Consider the following 19509-nt stretch of genomic DNA (forward strand, 5'->3'; position numbering starts at 1 on the left):
TCCGCGTGTGTTGCTTCATCTGCAGTGCTGTCCTTGTTTCCTTGTGGTCTCTCTCTGTTAATTCCTCCCCAGTAAGCTCTCCTCCTCTTTCCTAAGGCCTTTCTTTCACCCCTGCTTCCATCATTTCAGAGAGAATCTCCTTTTTTGCGTCCCATTCTTTTAGATTTCTGACATTCTTAAAGTGATACTTAGAAAGAACCTCACTGCATATTGGAAACTTCTTAGCATGCCTCCAGCTTCCCTTCAATCTCTTCCTCAAATATTCTTTTTAATTTGAACTTTAAATAAAAAAATAGTACTTAAAGTTTAAGAGGAAAGGGGAGGAAACGTAAACTCTTATGCAGTCTCTATTTTCTTTGTAGCTTTCGAAGGATTATGTTCACTGCTCTAATGCATTGGTCATTAGCCATTATTTCATTAATTCATTACTTTTATGGGAAGTTTTATAACATAATTTTGTTTTCTGCATTAAAACCCAGTGCCAGTGGTGGTTGTCCTGAATTCTATCACCGTCTTTAACACTGAAGAATAACTTACTGATCTTCTAAGATTGTGTCTGATTTGGAAATTGGATTTGGTTTTGATCATGGATCAGTTGTTTTTCTTTTGGATTTTCATTTCATTTTTATTTGTATAAATATTTGCCTAACAAGAATCTTTTAAGGATTTATTAGTATTCTACGTCAATACTTTGAAAAGAAGTAACACTTTAAAGTTAAAGATGATAATAACCACATAATTGTTTAACATATTTCCAAGCTGTGTGATTTAGTTTGTTCTATTACTAGATGTGTTTTTCTTTGATTCCTACCCATAGGTGAAGAAGTAGTCTCTCCGTCTCAATTTTACTTTCCTGTTTCCCCAACCATGTCATTACATACAGACCACTTTTTAGTAAATTCTTAGGAATAAAAATGAACAGTTTTTAGCATGTTGTTTTTTTTCTTAAAAAATAATGAAATCTTTAATTTGTGTGTGTGCGTATACGAGTGTACGAACACCTGCTTGTCTGCATGTGCACCGTGTGCATGCAGTATCCATGGAGTTCACAATAGGTTATCATTCCTTGGAACTGGAAGTCATGAGCCTCTGTATAGGTGTTAGGAGATTCACCTGTTCTCTCTGCAAGAAAATGCTCTTAACCTTGGAGCTGTCTCTCTAGCCCACATGTTATTTGCTTATTTTTAAAATTTATTTTGTATGTATGGGTGTTCACCTACATGTCTGTCTGCACACTACTTGTATGCCTGGTGCCATAAGATGGCATTAGATTCCTTTGTAACTGGTGTTACAGGTGCTTGTGAACCACCATGTAGGTGCTGGAAATTAAACTTGGATCCTCTGAAAGAGGAGCCAGTGCTCTTAGCTGCAGAGCTGTCTCTCTAGTCCATGTAATTATTAATATAGAGAATCCCTTTGCTTCTTTTGAGACTGGATTTCTTTGTGTAACAGCCCTGGTTGTCCTGGAACTCACTTTGCAGACCAGGCTGGACTTGGACTCACAGATATCCGCCTGCCTCTGCTTCACGAGTGCTGGGATTAAAGGTGTGTGTCACCTCCGCCTGGCACTTACCATAGAGAATTTTTACCAGTATGTTGACTCATGTAGAATTGTTAATGTTTTTCTTTCAACTACAGAAAACCTAACAGTTCTATCCAGGATTTAATATTACATTTTTAGGTTCTGGTAAAGTCATATCTTAGTGTCTGTGGAGAATTTCCAGAACCTCTGAATTATGAAACAAAATAAAACCAAAAACCCCAGAGGGACTGGATCCATATTCCCAGCACTTGGCAGGCTGAATTAGGAAAATCACTCTGAGTTTAAGGACATTATGGGCTCCAGAGTATAAATGAGTCAACTTGGGATAGAGTAAGATTCTGTTTGAAAAAGAACAAACCCAAATCCATAGGAAAGAACAAATCTCGGTTATAAATGGTATGGTATTTGCATATAATTTACACATATCTTTCTACTTTAGTCGTCCTCGGATCACTTATAAGCCCTCATTGTATTTGGGGGGAATGCCGACAAAAAGATCCTGCGTGTTCAGTTCAAGTGCAGTTTCTCCTCAGTATTTTCCATTCACAGTTGGTGGGGATGGAGAGCTCACTGTTTATTCAACTTGTTTATTTAAAACATGATGATTGCTGTGTACCTACCACCCTTCTTTTTTAAGAAATAGAACATGTTGAAAGGGTGTGAGGAGGTCGGTACCAGGCTGCTTTCTCCCTTACTCTGAAAGCTGTTCTAAATTTTTGTGTTATTCCTTTATGTTCTTAATTTGTTTACTAGTAATTAGTTTAAAAACACCTACCTACTTTTGAATTAATTGCATTGCAGATAATCATTTGTAGTTTTTTTCTTAAACATTTTGTGAGTTGTGTGTTTGCTTATCACAGCTTCCTCTCACTGAATGTTGAGGGTGCTGTTTTAGATGCTGCTGCTGTTAGCATGTTTTGAATATATGCATATAATTTTTCTATATATGCACATATAATTTTGTATGTATATACATACATGTATATGTAATTTTGTATATATTTAAGTTATAATACAAAGTATGTGTGCACATTGGGCCATAAATTATGATAGGTTAATCTTTATGATACAATTACCACTGTTCAGTAGCACCCATGATATTTTCTTGTGAGAATGTCTCTCTTTCAAAGTCATTTTCCCTAGATATGAAAATGTAGCACTATTTAGTATCTTTAGTTTTGAACTGGTAAAAGAGTTGGGTAACAGGCAGATTTTAAAGACTAGTTTGGAATCAGGAAAGACACTGATCAGCAAAGATGTACATTTTAGCTTTTGCCATGTTTCCTTGCCATGTTACTTTTTCTTATGTGATGTTTGAATTGTTGTATAGATGTATAGATTGATGTTCAATCAGTAGCCACAGGTCAGTTATGTAAAGCCTCAGTTTTCTCTATCTATAAAACTAGTATCTGCCTCAGCAAATGTTATTGTTACTGTTAATGTACAGCACAAAGCAGGAATGCCCCCAACCATTGTGTTACATAATAGTGATAACGCTGAAGTAGATTAAGGAGGAAGATTAATATTGTTATGAGTTTGAGGCCTTCCTTGGCTACATAGTGAGTTTCAGCCACTTGGGTTAGAGAGTGAGGTTCTATTTCAAAACAACAAACAAGAAAGAACAACAATAATTATAGTTGGAGTTCAAAGAAGCAGAAGTCTGAGATGCTCTTGGATATAGGACAAGAACATCCTTACTTGCAGTCCTCCTCATCAGAACCCAAATCCTAGGACTATAAGCATTGTTACCAGGTAGCTTGCTTTTTTTTTTTTTTTGCTTTTTCGAGACAGGGTTTCTCTGTGGTTTTGGAGCCTGTTTTGGAAGGTAGCTTGCTTTTGAACTGCACGTTTGGATGTTTGTGTTTGAGGCAAGGTTTTGTTTAGTCCAAGCTGGCCTTGAACTTATGATCCTTTTACCTCAATCTCCCAAATACTGGAATTAGACCCACATGTCCACTATATATGGCTTACATTGCAATTTTTATGGCCACAGTTGTACTGTTTAAATTGTTTGAGTCTAATAATCTGAAAGTAGTATATAAATTATTGACTTTTAGATTTATGAGGAATAAAGTTAGAAAATCTGAAATACTAGTGATTTTTTTAAAAAAAAAAGATATTCTAAAAATAATGTGGCTTAGTGGTTTCTTCAAAACAATTTTTTTAAAGAAAAAAATACCCACTAGTATAATATCACATTGCTGGCTCTGATAGGTCTTTGGGCACAGGTCAGGGTGAAGGGCCTGCCTAGTAAAGGCTGGTATTCAAGAATACAAGTATGTCTGAGATGGAGCACAGATTCCTATAAAGTTAAACCGTGGGTCAGAAGGATGGCGGTAAGCTGGACACAGAAGTAGTAAGGTTCGGTGGGTTGTGTTTGGGTGATGGAGGAACAGTTTGACAGCTGCACTGACTTAAAATAAAATGCTCTTTTAAGTTAGGCTTCATACAGTTTATGTACATATTTTGGGGACCTTCACAGACTGAGAATCTTGTTGTAAGTCTGTCACATGTGGCTTTAAGTGCCTCCTGGGTAATCACAGCACTCGGGAGGCAGAGGCAGGCGGATCTCTGTGAGTTCGAGACCAGCCTGGTCTACAGAGCTAGTTCCAGGACAGGCTCCAAAGCCACAGAGAAACCCTGTCTCGAAAAACCAAAAAAAAAAAAAAAAAAAAAAGTGCCTCCTGGAGCACAATTCCTTATTTCTTAGTAAGTTGACACTGTTTTAAGATGGCTGTGAACACAGATGAGCAGTCATGAGAGCTGATGTACAAATGGAAAGAGAGGAGAGAGACTCCAGTCATGATTCAGGAATGAATGAATGAATCTGTCAGGGGTCAGCGTGTGAAGGTAGGAAAGTTCCCTGGAAGAAAGACACTGCTGGTATTGGAGGATGAAGGACTGTTTAGCCAGTCCCCAAACTGGGGCACAGGTTAGAAGCTGGACTGGGGTGGGCAGCATTTTCAGGAAAGCCTGTTCCATAAGGAAGTGGAAGGAAAGTTCAGCACAGTTTACCCTGAACCAACATTCCAGAAGACAGTAGAAAAGTTGTTGACAGGTGAGTTGTGGGTGGCACAAACCCAGTAGAATAAGACTGTAGGGTGAGCCCAGAGAAGAGGAATGGGCCAGGGGCTTCACATTTATGTGTAGGTGGAAGATTAAGTGGCAGTGTGTTACTCTCCTGACTGCTAGCTCTCTGCCTGCTCCTGTTCTCTCCTTTTACAACCAGGGCCCTTCTTTGTTTTGTCAGTTTTGTGGCCTCCTTTCTGACTCAGCCTTCCTAGGCTGAGATCACAGCTGCCACTCTGGCTTTGCACTGAGGACTTTACTCTTGATACTATTCACTTGTTGGGTCTAGTTCCAGGGCTCCTTGGCGAGTGTCCTCAGCTTTTGAGTGTAGTTGAATGTTTAGCTATACTCACCTGGCATACTGTTAGTTAGCCTGTGTTTACACTGCTAAACCCAAATGGAGACAGTTACCTGGTTGGATTAAGGGTCACTGTATTTCCCTCATCTGCAATGTCACCTGTCTCTCAGGCTGTGCTTTCCTTAGGAGTATCTTTTCTTTTCCTAGAGCACCTGCAGTACTTCCACTTCCAACTTCCCTGTTCACGTCCAGTAAAGATCACTTCAGCTGCCTGCCATGGCTCTGTTGCTTCCCTTTTCCTAATATAACCTGATCTAGCACATCTTTAAAAATCTCTAAAAATACATATACACTCATCTTTCTCCCTCATTTACCTTCTTTCGTCCACATTCCACCTTTTGTAGTTTGTTCTTGTTTCCCCTCAGTCTTTTTGCTGTTTTGGTTCCATCATTCCTGAGACCCTGCTTTCTAAGGTCATCTTGTTGTTGACTCTAGAAGTCTCTACTTATTTTCATATTTTTGTTTATTCTTCAGCAGTTAGCACAGATTTATTGAGAAAAATTGAGAAAGAACTCCCAAGAGCAGGAGGGGTTCCAAGTAGGTAATCCCCCCTTCTCAGTTCTTACCTGACCATGTCTTGGGCTTTTGTTTTTGTTTTCCCATGGATTCCCCTTTCTGTGCCATCTCTTAATTAGTGGTGGTCACCAGGGTTCTTTCCTGTGCTCCCTTCACTGCGGTGACCCTTCTCGGGGATGGGAAGGATTTATCAAGTCTGTTTTGCTCAAAAGTGTTTTTGGATAGTACTTCCAACTATCTGTTGGAAAGCTATCCTCAGCCTTCATTGTCTCCTTCAAGCTGCCTAAGTCACCAGCACACATCATTTTCACTCCTCATCCTTTGGTTTATCTGACCCAGCATCACATGAGCAGTCCCCATTTGGTACCTTCCCCAGAAAGTGCAACAGTGTAACTGGTTCCTTTGCCTGCAGTTTTCTGGCCCTGCTGCCAGTTTGACTTCTTTACCTCAAAAGGAAGCCTTTAGAATACAGAGCTGAATTATGTCACTCTGCAGGTCTTTCGGTGGTTTCTCACCTTTCAAAATCAAGTCCAGGTTCCAACCTGAGATTTCACCTTTGCCAGTGTTGCCAGCAGTGTTCGTCATGACTTTTTCTGTTCTAACTCTCAATCCACTGTTAGACCCTAGGGGTACTTCCCCTTTCACTGTACCCAGTCTTCCTGGGAGCTCAGCTTCCCTGGTCAGAGTCTGGGGAAAGTGCCTGTTCTCTTTCCTTGTACAACTTGATACGTAACCCAGCCTGGCTCCAGTTGCTAGGATCACAGATGTATACCATTGTTCATGTTTCCAGGCTGCTTCCTACCAAAAAACATGGAGCAGTTTTTTGAGCTGTGGCTAATGGATTGTTTTTTTTTTTCTATTGCTGATTTATTACAGATTTATTGCGGATAGTGTCTGTACTTGCCCTCTGTCAAATAGTATTCCTACCACCCAGTATAATGTATACCACATCACAAGTAATATACTTATTGTAAGAACACACAGATAAACAATAAAATCTACTTGAGATATCAATTACAGACTTGTTGAAACTTGAAAAGAGCAAGGCTGTCAATCTGTCTTACCCTGCGGTGCAGGTGGAGCAGTGTGTGTAGTGAAGGTACAGATGCATGAAATGCTTGACTAAAGCAATGTGGTAGACAGAATAAGGATCTGCGTTTACCAGTTCTAGACTTTCCCAAATCCCATCTAAACAACATCCCTGACTTAACAAAACTGGGTGCCATGTAGAGAATATTTGTGCATTTTGGTTTTAAAGATTGGTGGCTACTGCCAGTGTTACCACATGAAATCCAAATCATATTACAAACTCATGCAGACTGTAATATAGTCTCAGTCACTTTGTTTCTAGTCATTAAAAATTAGTTCTATGTGGGCACACATGTGCTATAGTGCACATGTGGAGGTCAGAGAACAACTTTGAGAGTAGGTTCTCTTCTTCCACCATGTGTCCTGGGATCACACTCACTCAGGTAGTCCCACTTGTCCCACCGACCCATCTCACCAACTCTCGGTCGTTTTAAACTTCCCATATAGGTGAAAATAGCATTAAACAGTAAGCACTAACAGTCTCATCAAACGATTACTTTCTGCAGCTTTACTTACTGTCTACACATTTTATAATGGTATGAATTATACTTTAATGTTGAGTGTCTGCTTTCCCAAGTCTCTGTTAACACTGTCGTGCCCATCTTTGACTGTTGTAACGTCTCGCTTATATAAGGCTTTTCCTCATAGGGTGAACTCTCCAAGGTGAGTTTGCAAGGGTAGAGGATGCAAATACTATGAAGTTTAAATTTGGAGCTGCCTGTGCTTTTCCAAAAGGGTTATGTTGAACAGCTGACAGGGAAAATACGAAATCTCTCAGTGATGCTGATGCATTGGAGCCAGTGAGAGAGAGGATGATCCATGCCTGTAAGATCTTCCTCTCATTGGTTTTATTTGTATGAACTTTCGTAAACATTTTTGTTCAATATGGAGAAAAAAAATTGTATCAGATAACATATTTAAATGCAAACTTTTTTAATGAATAAATGAAAATTTGTGTTGACTACAACTAAGTTAATTTGTAGGAATTAATTTGTTAGTTAAAATTTGTTAGAAACAGGCTGTGGTGGCGCACGCCCTTAATCTCAGCACTGGGAGGCAGAGGCGAGCAGATCCTTGAGTTCAAGGTCAGCCTGGTCTACAACAGCCTGGTCTACCAGAGCTAGTTCCAGAACAGGCCCTAAAGCTACAGAGAAACCCTGTCTTGAAAAACAAAACTCACCAAAAAACCAAAAAAAAAAAAAAAAAAAAAAAAAAAAGTGGGAGACAGTGTGTGTGTGTGTTTAGTTCAGAGGACAACTTTGGGGAGTCTATTTCCTCCTTCTATTGTGTGTCTGGGGATTGAACTCGGGTTGTCTGGCTTGAGGTACAAATGATTTTACCACTGAACTTTATTGCTGGCCATGTAGGAATTTACAATTCATTTAAGATTGTATATTTAAGATTGGTGCACATAGCTGAATTCTCTTACTCATGTTTGGATTGTATTTTGATTTGATGTTGTACCGTTACATGGCCGGTCAGGTCCGTGACAGTCTGGCTCACTGTGACACTGCAGGCATTTCCTCGCACCATGTAACGAGTAGTTTAGGAAGATGCCTGTGCAGTGATCCTTTGTGTCTCAGTGCGCTGAACTGGGTACGCCCCAGGCTCTCGTGCGTTGTTCATGTCTGTTGGGAGTTGTCAGCCATGTGCAGCGTATGTTTCAGTCATGTGCATCCCAAAGCTCCATCTGCTTCTTGTCTTTGCTTTTTCATGGATTTTAGGATTAGACTCTGCCAGATTATCACTCCTTGATAGGAAAAAGCATTTTGGTATAAATACAGCATTAATTGTCACTTTGATTCTGCAAATGCCTTTACAGATTTCTGATTTAGAATTTTGTTCTGTGATGATAAGCGGTAGAGAGCTACCCTATTGACCTCAAGGGGGTTGTGCAGGTCATTAATAGTAGACTAGAGTTGAATGCAAAAAGCACTACAGAATAAAATATAGAGTGTTATATATCTATAAATATATTTAGGTAGAGTGCTAGTCAAAGTATTTTGTTTTTCTCCTAAGAGACAGAAATATAGAATAAGGAACTTTTCCTGGAAAGCCCTGGTGTGCTACTTGGATACATGCCATGTCCAGACATTATATTTCTTTGTTTAAAAGGATATTTTTGTTTTTCATTATGTGTATGGGTGCCCATGGAGGCCAGAGGAGGATGTCAGATCCCTTGGAGCTGTGAGCTGCCTGATGTGGGTGTTGGGAATTGAACTTGGGTCCCCTAGAGGAGCTGCACATGCTGCACTCTCCAGCCCTTTCTATTTCTTTTTAAAAGACAGTTTATTTGTTTTCAAGTGGCAGAGCATCTTGGGAGATAGTTCTGGTTAAAGTGCTTACCATGCAATTGTGAGGAGTGGAATTCAGAAACCCATGCAAATGCCAGGGGCCTTGTTAGCCTGCCTGTACTTCCTGCCTGAAGATAGGCCATGTCAGGGAGCTCTGAGGTGAGCCTGTTAGAGTGAGTATGGTAGAGACGATGAAAGATGATTCTGGATATCAACCTTGTATCTCCATATGCATGCCACACATGTGCACCTATACATGTGCAAAAAAAGGTTATCAGTGTACACACATGCATGACAAACACAGACACACATGCACACAAAAAATGGAAAAAGGAAGAAAAAAACCAACAAATGCAGGGTTGTGCCCCTGTTTATATGACAGTGGTAACAGTTTTGCTGTGGCTAATAGAGCCTGAATAGAGTTACTTATTTCTGTAATTAATTTAGATGAGTAATCTATCACTGAGTTTTTGCTTAAAGGAATCAATCTGTATTGCTTGCTTTTCTCCCCTTCTCTCTCAGGTCATTTGGATCCAGGATTCCTAGCAAGTGACAAAACATCTGTTGGCAATGCACCACTTAATGAAGAAATTAATATTGCCTCTTCAGATAGCGAAGTGGAGATTGTGGGTGTTCAGGAGCATGCCAGGTAGGCGAGTACCTGGGGGTATTCTGATACTTTACATTGTGACTCTCTTTAAACCAAAAGATAAGTCATAGATCAGGGCTGGAGAGATGGCTCAGCCCTTAAGAGCACAAGTGCTCCTCCAGAGGTCCTGAGTTCAATTCCCAGCAACAACATGGTGACTTACAGCCATCTATAGTGGGATCTGATGCTCTCTTCTGGCATGAAGGTGTACACACAGATAGAACACTCATAAAATAAAATAAATAAAATCTTAAAGGAAAGAAAGTGGTAGACCTCATCCTGGTTGGCATGAAGGTGTAGGCTATCCCATGCCTTCCATAATATAGGAAAGTGCATGGGTTAATGCATGAAAATTGTTTATTTTTATTTTAATGCCTTGAAATTCCAAGCCTCAAGAACAACTCTGTGGGGCTTATAAAAACCATTGTAGTCTTACTACATGAAAATTTCCATCCCTATCATTATAAACTATAAATTATTTCTGTAATGGACTTTATTTTACAAAGTAGTTGAAACATTTCTCCAACACTGGCTTGCTTTATGCGCTTTAGAAAAGTTCTTGGCCCAGGAGGTGACTTTATTGGTAAAGTGCCTGTGGCACAAAACATGAGGACCTGATTTCTGATCCACAGCTCTTAGGGCGGCTGTATCTATAACCCCAGTGCTGATGGAGCCTTAAAGCCCCTTGGCCAGCCAGTCTAGCAGGATTGATGAGCCTCGGGTTCATTGTCTTGGGGTGGGGGTGGGGGGCGGGAAAGAAGCAGTTGAGGAAGATTGCTGAAGTTGTCTGTAGGCCTCCATATGTGGGTATGCACACACAAAATGGGTGCATATACCACACATATTTGCACATGTGCATATATCCACATGAACACATACATTAACTCCTGCCCCTAAAAGTTCTTTTTCTGTGATGTGGTAAGTCCTTCTGTATATGTGTTGCTTTTATTGGTTAATGAATAAAGAAACTTCTTTGAGCCTATAGCAGGGCAGAACAGAGCTAGGTGGGGAAAACTAAACTGAATGCTGGGAGAAAGAAGGCGGAATCAGGGAGATGTCACCACCGGAGACAGATGAACTGGAACCTTGCCGTTAAGCCACAGCCACACAGCGATATACAGATTAATAGAAATGGGTTAAATTAAGATGTAAGAGCTAGCTAATTAGAAGCTAGAGCTAATAGGCCAAGCAGTGGTTTAAATTATATAGTTATATATTGGGGCTGTAGGACCGTGTTTTCATGATGAAGAAGAAAAAATCCTCAGTGTGTCATTCATTTCCTGGCTATCATTCTATTTAAGATGTTTGAGGTACTTAAACCATAAAAAAATGAATGCTTTACTGCTTATAACACACAAAACAAGTCATATTGTACACCTTAATATTTGCAAACTGTTTATTTTTAAAGTATCCAGCACACAGATCAAAGCACAGACAGATACTCTCTTGTGACTACACTCTGTATTCTTGATTTCCCCAGGCCATTCCCTTAGTGATTTTGATCCTGACTTCCAACAAATCCTAGGCACTGATGACCTTGGAGGTCATGTTAGTATCTTCTTTAATGCCCAGTTTGATTCTTTTAAAAATTGTTTATTTTTTCATTGTTTGTGGGGATACGGGCACATGAGTGAGTTCAGGTGCTGTCAGCTCCTCTGAAGCTGGAGTTGTAGATGGTTGTGAATTTCCCATGGTGGGTGCTAGTAACTGAACTCGGGGTCTCTGCAAGAGTAGTATGTTCTCTTAACCCCCAACTTGAATCTTAATGGGCAGTTTATTGTGTTCTGTGGTGGCTGAATTGTGTAGATGTGATCACCCAAGAATTGTCCTCTAGAATCTGGTCTGTGTCACTTATCTTTGAAATCTCCAAGGGGCTCTACAGTTTATGGTGGTTCTCTGGAAGCTAACCACCTGGCTACAGCTGTCTAGAGCCAGAAAAGCTTTAGGCCCGAGCGGTATGATCACCATGTCCTCTAGAGAATTCTGAAGACAAACTCAGGTGGTCAGGCTTGTTCTCATCCTTGGGTCTTTTAGGTGTTCCAGTGTCCTAACTGCCCCTTTCGCTTCTGGTCATTAGAACTGCTTGCAACACAGTGCAGAAGTGACCGCTTAGCTAAATATGCGCTTCATCTGTCCACTGTGGCTGTTCACGCTTCAGTAATAAATGCAGACTTTAAACTCTCGCTCGCACTTCCTGCTCCTACAACAAATACTTTTCTGGAATCTGTTTTCATGTTTAACAAATACCTTTGGGACCAAGCAACAGTCCTCTGGACCAAACAGTAGTATTTCAGCTGTCGTTTGAGGAAGCATAGTTACTTAGAGGAGAATAAACCTTAATGGAAGTGTGACTTTACTGTAGTTCTGAATGTAAGTTGCATTTCATCCTTGGTCCATCTCTTCCGTAAAATACAGATTCAATTAGATCCCTTTAAAACCACTGCCTGGGATTCCTTGGGAAGAGTAACAGTGGGACTTTCTATCCCTTTGTTTAGATGATATAGGAATTCTGCCAAAGATTACATTGACTGCCTTGGTGGCTCCTTAGTCCCTGAATTCTTTTTGACTTTCTAGTCAGCTTTACTTAAATTAGAATGCTTGTGCAAATGAGCTTTTGAACTTTTAGAGAACTTCATACTTGAATATGATTCATTTCATTTATGCCTATTTAAAGTAGACTTGTCTCAAAGTTCCTTGAAGAGTTCTATGACCAGGTAAACCCTGTCACCTGCTTAAGCCTGTTTCTGTCTGTAGACAGGGTAATGACTTCCATTCCACCTCATAGGGTTATTTGAAAAGGCCAGTGAGGTAATATATATGAAACTGCATAAGTATCCCATCAAAATAATTTCTGTCAGTGTTCCACTTCCATGGCCATTTCCCTTCACTTAGTCTGTGTTTACTTAACAGACTGGAGGGTTTGGGATTAGACACTGTGCTGTGGGTTTCTTATTTTAATACTTTTGCTAGAAAGTCTTTGAATATATTGTATTAGCCTCTGGCTTAGTGGGTACTTGGCCCATTTCTTGAACAGATTCTCTGGTACTTAGGAAATCTGTGTTCTCAGTCAGGTGTGATGGCCCACACCTGTAATTCTAGCATTCAGGATGCTGAGATAGGTGAATTAGTGCAAGTTCAAGGTGAGTTTTGATACCTAGTCAGTTTAAGGCTATCTGGGATACATAGCAAAACCTTGTCTCAAAAAAAAAAAATAAAAAAAAAAGAAAGAAAGAAAGAAAAGAAAAGAAAACCCAAAAAATACAACAACAAAATACAAAAATACATATGCCCTGTGCCTTGGCCCCAGTGGCTCTATTCTTCCATAGTTCTCTTAGTTGTTGGCAGGTTAACAGGTAGATATTTTTTTTTCCGGGCAATGTATGGTTTAAAAGCTAGTTCTAGGAAAGCCAGGGCTACACAGAGAAATCCTGTGTGTGTGTGGGGGGGGGGGGGGGGGGGGGTGGAGAATCACAGCTTCACAGAGTTAAACAAATGCAATATAAACAAAAGCCATACATCTTTGCATCATTAAACAAATGTTCCACAGCAGAAACAAAAGTAACACACCTTAAAATAATATTCTGCAACAGAACTCGCACCTTTGCCTCCTGAGTGCTGGGATTACAGGCGTGCACCACCAACAGCCTAGTTCGTCTTCATTGTTCTTAACATGGTTATTTGTGTCACAAAACTTACTTTACAAGTAGATTTTTTCTGTTTTTCTTGTTGTTTCAACTAAGATTGTTCATTTTTGGGGGGGAATTTCTATGTCCGTATCATAGAAATGAGAGATTTAATTTAAGTGAGTTCATAGAAAACCATCTTCCCTGTTGTCAGTAACTGACCCTGGTACAACTCAGGAGCTGACAAACCCTTGGTCTTGTAAAATAAACTTTTTTTATATATAAATTTTTAAAACAATCTTATTTTAAATCCCAATCCCAGCTCCCTCTCCCTCCTGTCCTCCCAGTCTCCCCACCTTCTCCCCACCCCACCCCCAACCATTCCTCAAGGTGAGACCATTCTATGAGGAGTCAACAAAGTCTGTCATAGCACTTGAGGCAGGACCAAGCCCCCCCCCCCCCCCCCCCCCCCCCCCGTAGACTGAGCAAAGTGTGCATAATGGGATTGGTAGTGTTGATGAGTGCAGCTGGAGTCACAGCATCTCAGCTTCCTAACAGTAAGTAACTGGGCTCTATTCTTTACACAATTGCAGGTGTGCTCACCCCCGAGGAGGTGTGATACAGAGTGTCTCTTCCTGGAAGCATGGCTCTGGCACGCAGTATGGTGGCTCCCGGCAAACACAGTCATGGACTGCTGTGACTCCCCAGCAGACGTGGGCTTCCCCAGCAGAAGTTGTTGACCTCACCTTGGATGAGGATAGCAGGCGTAAATACCTACTGTAATGCAATGTCACTGTTTCTCTGCACTGTTTCCCTCCACCTCCTCCTCTTTGTGACATGGAAGTTCATTGTCATAGCTTCAGCTTCAGAAGCTGTTTGTGGCATTTGTGGAACTGAAATTCATGGTAACCTCCCCCACTTTTTATTAAAACAATTCACTTAGGAAAATAACTTAACACAGAGAAAATAATTTTTTTTCTCAGTAAGAACATGAGAATGGTGGATTTATTAGAGAACTTCATTTTGCTTAGTGACTTATCTTAAAAGTCACTCTCCATTTAGAATAATATTTTACTTACTAGTCAAAATGGATTTCAGGTTTTGAATCTTATATTTATTTTTCTGTATAATGAAATTAATATCTAGATATGACCACCCTCCGTCTGCCTCATTGTCACTCCTACCCTAGGGCATTTGCATACATATCAGTCAGGGCCTTCTCGTTGGCACCTGGTAGGGCATGTGCATTTCGAAAACCCTTCCTGCAAAGTGGAAGACAGAAGTATTATAAAATATATTTTTCTTTAGCTTACATCTTCTGCCTTCTTTCCTGACATAGCTCCTTGTCAATTTGCCATAACACAGGTATTTGAAATGCCCCCCACCCTTTATTTCCAGATACTATTAAGGGGACTCAGTTGGTCTCCTTGTCGCAATAATTAATTCTTGAGAGTTTCTGGATGTCTGAAGAGTGCATTGAGAGATCAGTGGTAAATCAATCAATCTCTCTCTCTCTCTCTCTCTCTCTCTCTCTCTCAGCTTCCCCCCTCCCTGGTTTATTCAAATAGGAAGGCAAACAGGGAAACCTGTTACTTGAGTAGGAAGAGCATAAGAGGCTGTGTAGCATCTAAGTCTGTAGGCACTTGCAAATCTGAGAGGGAGGCGCCTTTTCTTATAGCTTGTTGTTCCACAGAGGGTGTGTAACAACTGTTTAACTGGACCTCATGCTGTGTTTGGGTAGTTTTCTTTGCCTTCTAAAATACATACACAAGAGAAATGAAGATATACCATAAGAAATCAAATGCAAAGCACATTGATAAGTACTCTAAGTCTTACAGTATCTAAAAGGATTAGTAAAGGGTAATAGAAACTTCAGGGAATTTAGGAAATGCCAGCAGAGGAATTTTGTGGCATTAGTTACTACCTTTTTCCTATAACGTTGTAGTTACTAGTGAAGAACTTTTAAAAAGCAATACCTAGAATTAGAACACTATGTATTGTGCCCAGGGGGAGTGAAGTAATACTGGCTCAGAAGGTTTCACGTTTGGTTTTTGTTTGCTTTGTTACATGTGGGGTTGCCATGTCCTTTTGCTTCCCTCCTTATGCCTTGGTGGTTCTTTCTGATCTGATCGTAGGATGAGACCTGCCATTTTCATTCAGTGCACACACATTGACCAAGGACCCATTCTGCATAAAGCAGTGTGCAGGGTGGATGCTGTGGAGGCCCTAAGAGGAATGAGACACAGTTTGCACGCTCATGCATGAGTCAGCCTGACGTTTTCTCTTTTCTTATGTAAAGACAAGTTTATTCATTAATTTTCTTTCTTGTTACTTCAGTTCTTCTGTGGGTTCCTTCAGTAGCTTATATTTGAGCATGTGGCTTTCTTTTTTTTCTTTTTTGGTCTTATCTGGTGGTAGTCATTTGATCTGCCCTCTGCTCATCAACTTTTCAGTTTTTTTCTTTAGTCTACTACTAATTAGACTTTAAAAATTATGACTCTCCAGTTTCAGTCCGTCATTTACTGCCCTCACCTGCCACAGTCCTAGACAGAAACCAAAGACCCAGAGGCCAGACCGAAATAGAACTTTGAAAATTCACTGCTGGTATATCTTTGGGCCTTCACCTCTTGCTTTAGGATTAATTTATTGAGTTTTACTGTTACACATTTTTTTACTTGAATTAAAATGCTCAACAAAGGAGAAATATATAATTTCTGGTCTTTGCTTTCCAGAAAATCATTGATAAGAGAATATAGTGGAGTGTATGACTTGAAGTTTTCGCAGCTTTTATCTATCTCCCCCAGTATCAGGGCACAGCCCCATTTAAAGAATGTTTTTGCATGGCTTGTTTTCATGTTACTAATGTTTTGTTCAAGTCTATACTACAGGCGATTTCCCCTGACAGTTTCTTTAGTCCTTGTTAGCCATCCCCTAACTTTGGGTGCACTGTGGATTGGGGACAGAATGGAGTGCTCCACGCTCTTTTCTGGCCTTTTGCCTTTGTCTTAGGTTGCACAGACAGATCCTTACTCCTGATACAGGTCCCTGTCTACTTGACTCCCTGCATCAGAGTAGAGATGTAGGCATTAATATGCAAGGAGTGAGGGGATGCTTGAGGCAGTCGGCTCTCTGTAAAACGCACGGGACTTTCCCATCAAATAACTAATTAAGAGGGCATTTGAACTCCTCTTCAGCTCTCTCTATTGCTACATCCAGGAGAGTGGAAATAAGGTTTCTGGTGAGGTGTTAATCAAATTCTGTGACATAAATCTCATAATATTTGAAATTGTCTTTAAAAGTATTATTTTCTAATTAAAGTTTTATGTTTGGTAACATAAGTAGTTCTTTATGCTTTGCCAAGATACTGTTTGGGTTACAGTGGGATCCAGATTGGTTTATGCCATTAATGTGGTTAATTCCCTTCCCCTCCAATTTGAAAAACCAGAGGAGCAGAAACCTGGCTATTTGCCACTGTGACTGCTCTGTAAGGCAACTGCTGCTCTTTGTAGACCAGTGGTTCTCAACCTGTGCGTCACGACCCCTTTGAGGAGTGGACAGCCCTTTCACAGGGGTCTCCTAAGACCATCTGTATATCAGATATTTCCACTACAATTCACAACAGTAGCAAAATTACAGTTATGAAGTAGCAATGAAAATAGTTTTATGGTTGTGGATTAGCAATAGGACAGTTGAGAACCACTCCTGTGGACTAACTGGATGCTGTCAGTGGTGAGAGAGCGGCCGTTGCATGTGCTTGTCAGCACGGTTACGCGCATGGCCTGCCCGGTTTGCTAGTTTAGCTATTTGTCCATCCACTATTAGAGATTAACACCATGACTAACTTAAGACAGATTCATTGCCTGCTTTTTTGTTTGTGTCCCAAGGCTTGCCAAAGCCTGGGGCATGACTTTGTTTTAGTTTTGACAGTCACCCTCCCCCCCCCTTTAAGGCAAAGCGCTGAGCCCCAATTCCTGCTCTCCCATATGTGTGTGATGTGACTTCCATGTGTATATAAAACTGCTGCACCCTAACCCAACTCCCTCAGATTGTGCACTGTTTGTTTAAAATAATCACGTATTTTAGTCCAATGCTGTTGTATTTTTTCTTTTTATTTAAAACACTACTTATTCTCTAACAAATTTCAAAGGGTAGTGATCTTAAAAAATCACTGGAAACTAGGAAATGTTTTTGTTGTTGCTTTGTTCTTTAAAGAGTGCGAAGGTCATTGAATCCTTTGCTCTTCTTACCTTGAACATGAATTGTCAGCCATTGTATGGCTAGGAACCAGTGCACTTGGCGTTAACAGATCTGCTGTTGCTGGGGACTGAGCGTGGACTTGACGCAGTGACGACAGATCATTGCGTAGAAGTAATGTTTCCCAAATGTGCAACTCGAGTTTGTAAAATGAATTTGGTTCTTTACATCATTATTTAGTTTTTGTTTCCATTTAGTATTTAATGGTCTTTGGAGAAAAAAAATAAACAGAGTGTTATATATATATTTTTTGGTGCAAGATAAGATTTTGTTTTTTGAAATAAGTCTGTAGCATAAAGGTTAAACTATTTTAAGACAAAATAAAAATAGAGTGTATTTAAACAATGATACTTGGTGAGAATTTTTTTTCCTGCCTTAGTTAATAAGGTAGTGCCTGGAACCGTCCCCCAGCTTTGGAGGAAAAAATGTTCTATTTTGTTAATAGACCATTTTAAGACACCATGTGAGCTAACCCATAGATGTATCCTATTTCTAAGATGTGTTGTGAGTAGCCTGTGTCAGATCTAGGCAAAAATAGTTTCATGGCACTAAGAGGTTGGCTCAGTTGGTAAAGTGTTTGCCAAACATGAGGACCTGGGTTTGATCTTCAGTACCCATGTAAAAAGCTGAAGGTGGAACAGGCTTGGAATCTCAGCCCTGGGGAGGTGTGAGACAAGAGGATCCGTGGAGCAGAATGCCCAGACAGGCCTGTCATTTGTAAGCCCTAGGCCATCAGAAGACCGCCTCAGGGAGCTGGATGGTAATCCTCCACACCCCCAGTATACACTTGCATGTATGCCCTGACACACACAATGTAAAAGCACTTAAAAAAGAAAGGTAGTTTTACATTAGTTTCTCTGTAGCCTGAATCTTTCTCCTTAGCTAGGATCAGTGATTTTTGGCACAATCTGAGGTACGTTTGCTCCCAGGAACAAAACTCCATTCAGGACTAATCACTTTCCAGAAAGCACCATGCCAGGGTCTGACTGCCGCGACTGCACGTTGATTTAATACTGTAGTTTACAAAGAACCTCACAAACTCTTTCCCTAGTTTGGTTCTGCTTTCAGAATTGTATTTGGTTACCAAAATGGTAGAAGTCGTGTTTGAACACCTTATGACTTTTGTAAAGTGAATGAAGAAGAATGAGGATCTAGATGGAATAAGGCCTAGCCCCTAAATCCTGTCACTCAACTCCAGGTCCTCCCAGTCCAAGAAGCAGGGCTGTTTCCAGTTTGTTTGAAACGCCTACTTCATACTGCCTTGTATCTGAAACCTGTATGTGATAGCTCCCACCAAGAGTTTGTGGGGGCACACCCTGACTCTAGAGGAAACTGGTTATGGGTGACCTCATTTCCTGACCTTTTGCCTTTTGCAGAATAGACACAAGTAAATAAAATAATACTAATACAAAATAATACTAATACGTGGTTGGTGCTTGCCCCATTTGGGCTTCTTCCTTGGACTTTGCCTTCCTTTGCCCTTATTGCAGTGGTTGTCATCATGTTTATTGTGACCATGTGAGTTGCACATCAGGTATTATATTACAGTTCATAACAGTGGCAAAATTACAGTTAAGAAGTAACAATAAAAATAATTTTATGGTTGGAGTCTCTACAACATGAAGAACTATATTAAAGGATTACAACATTAGGAACGTTGAGAACCACTGCCCTTTTTTTGTTGTTGTTTTTCAAGACAGTTTCTCTGTGTAATTCTGGCTGTCCTGGAACTCACTCTGTAGACCAGGCTGGCCTCAAACTCACAGATCCACCCGCCTCTGCTTCCCGGGTGCTGAGAAGCACCACTAGGCAAGAATTGCTGTCATAATGGTCTGTTTTTTTGTTTTTTTTTTTGTTTTGTTTTGTTTTTTTTTTTACTGTAGACACCACCTCATTGTAACTTCAATCTAAAAAGGAAAAAATTAAGGAGCAGTCATACACGGCGCACACACGCGCGCGTTAGTTTCATTTTAGTTACACTACTGCTCTGGAAGGAGTAGTCCTCTGAGATCGTGGTAAGTATGATTCTTTTCTCTGGCTCTATTATTCCCCTCCCCCCACCCCTGCCCCAGACAGGATTTTACTATGTAGCTCTGGCTGGCCTAGAACTCACA

The 19509-nt window shown here is 40.4% G+C and overlaps 1 protein-coding gene across 3 annotated transcripts in view; it reads left to right on the plus strand.

Annotated features, from left to right (window-relative positions):
- The window catches only part of CUNH18orf25 (chromosome unknown C18orf25 homolog), a 75836-nt gene extending 58099 nt beyond the window's left edge, over positions 1-17737 (plus strand). For all 3 annotated transcript variants that reach the window (XM_041640795.1, XM_041640793.1, XM_041640796.1), the window contains 2 exons: positions 9392-9518; positions 13735-17737. In XM_041640795.1, the coding sequence (XP_041496729.1) occupies positions 9392-9518; positions 13735-13924 (317 nt within the window). In that variant the 3' untranslated portion in view covers positions 13925-17737. The remainder of the gene's footprint in view (positions 1-9391; positions 9519-13734) is intronic.
- The last annotated feature ends 1772 nt before the right edge of the window (positions 17738-19509 follow it).

This window comes from Microtus oregoni, unplaced genomic scaffold, assembly GCF_018167655.1.
Source record: "Microtus oregoni isolate MIOR12 unplaced genomic scaffold, Mior012 000065F_ref0000479, whole genome shotgun sequence".
Taxonomy (NCBI): Eukaryota; Metazoa; Chordata; class Mammalia; order Rodentia; family Cricetidae; genus Microtus; species Microtus oregoni.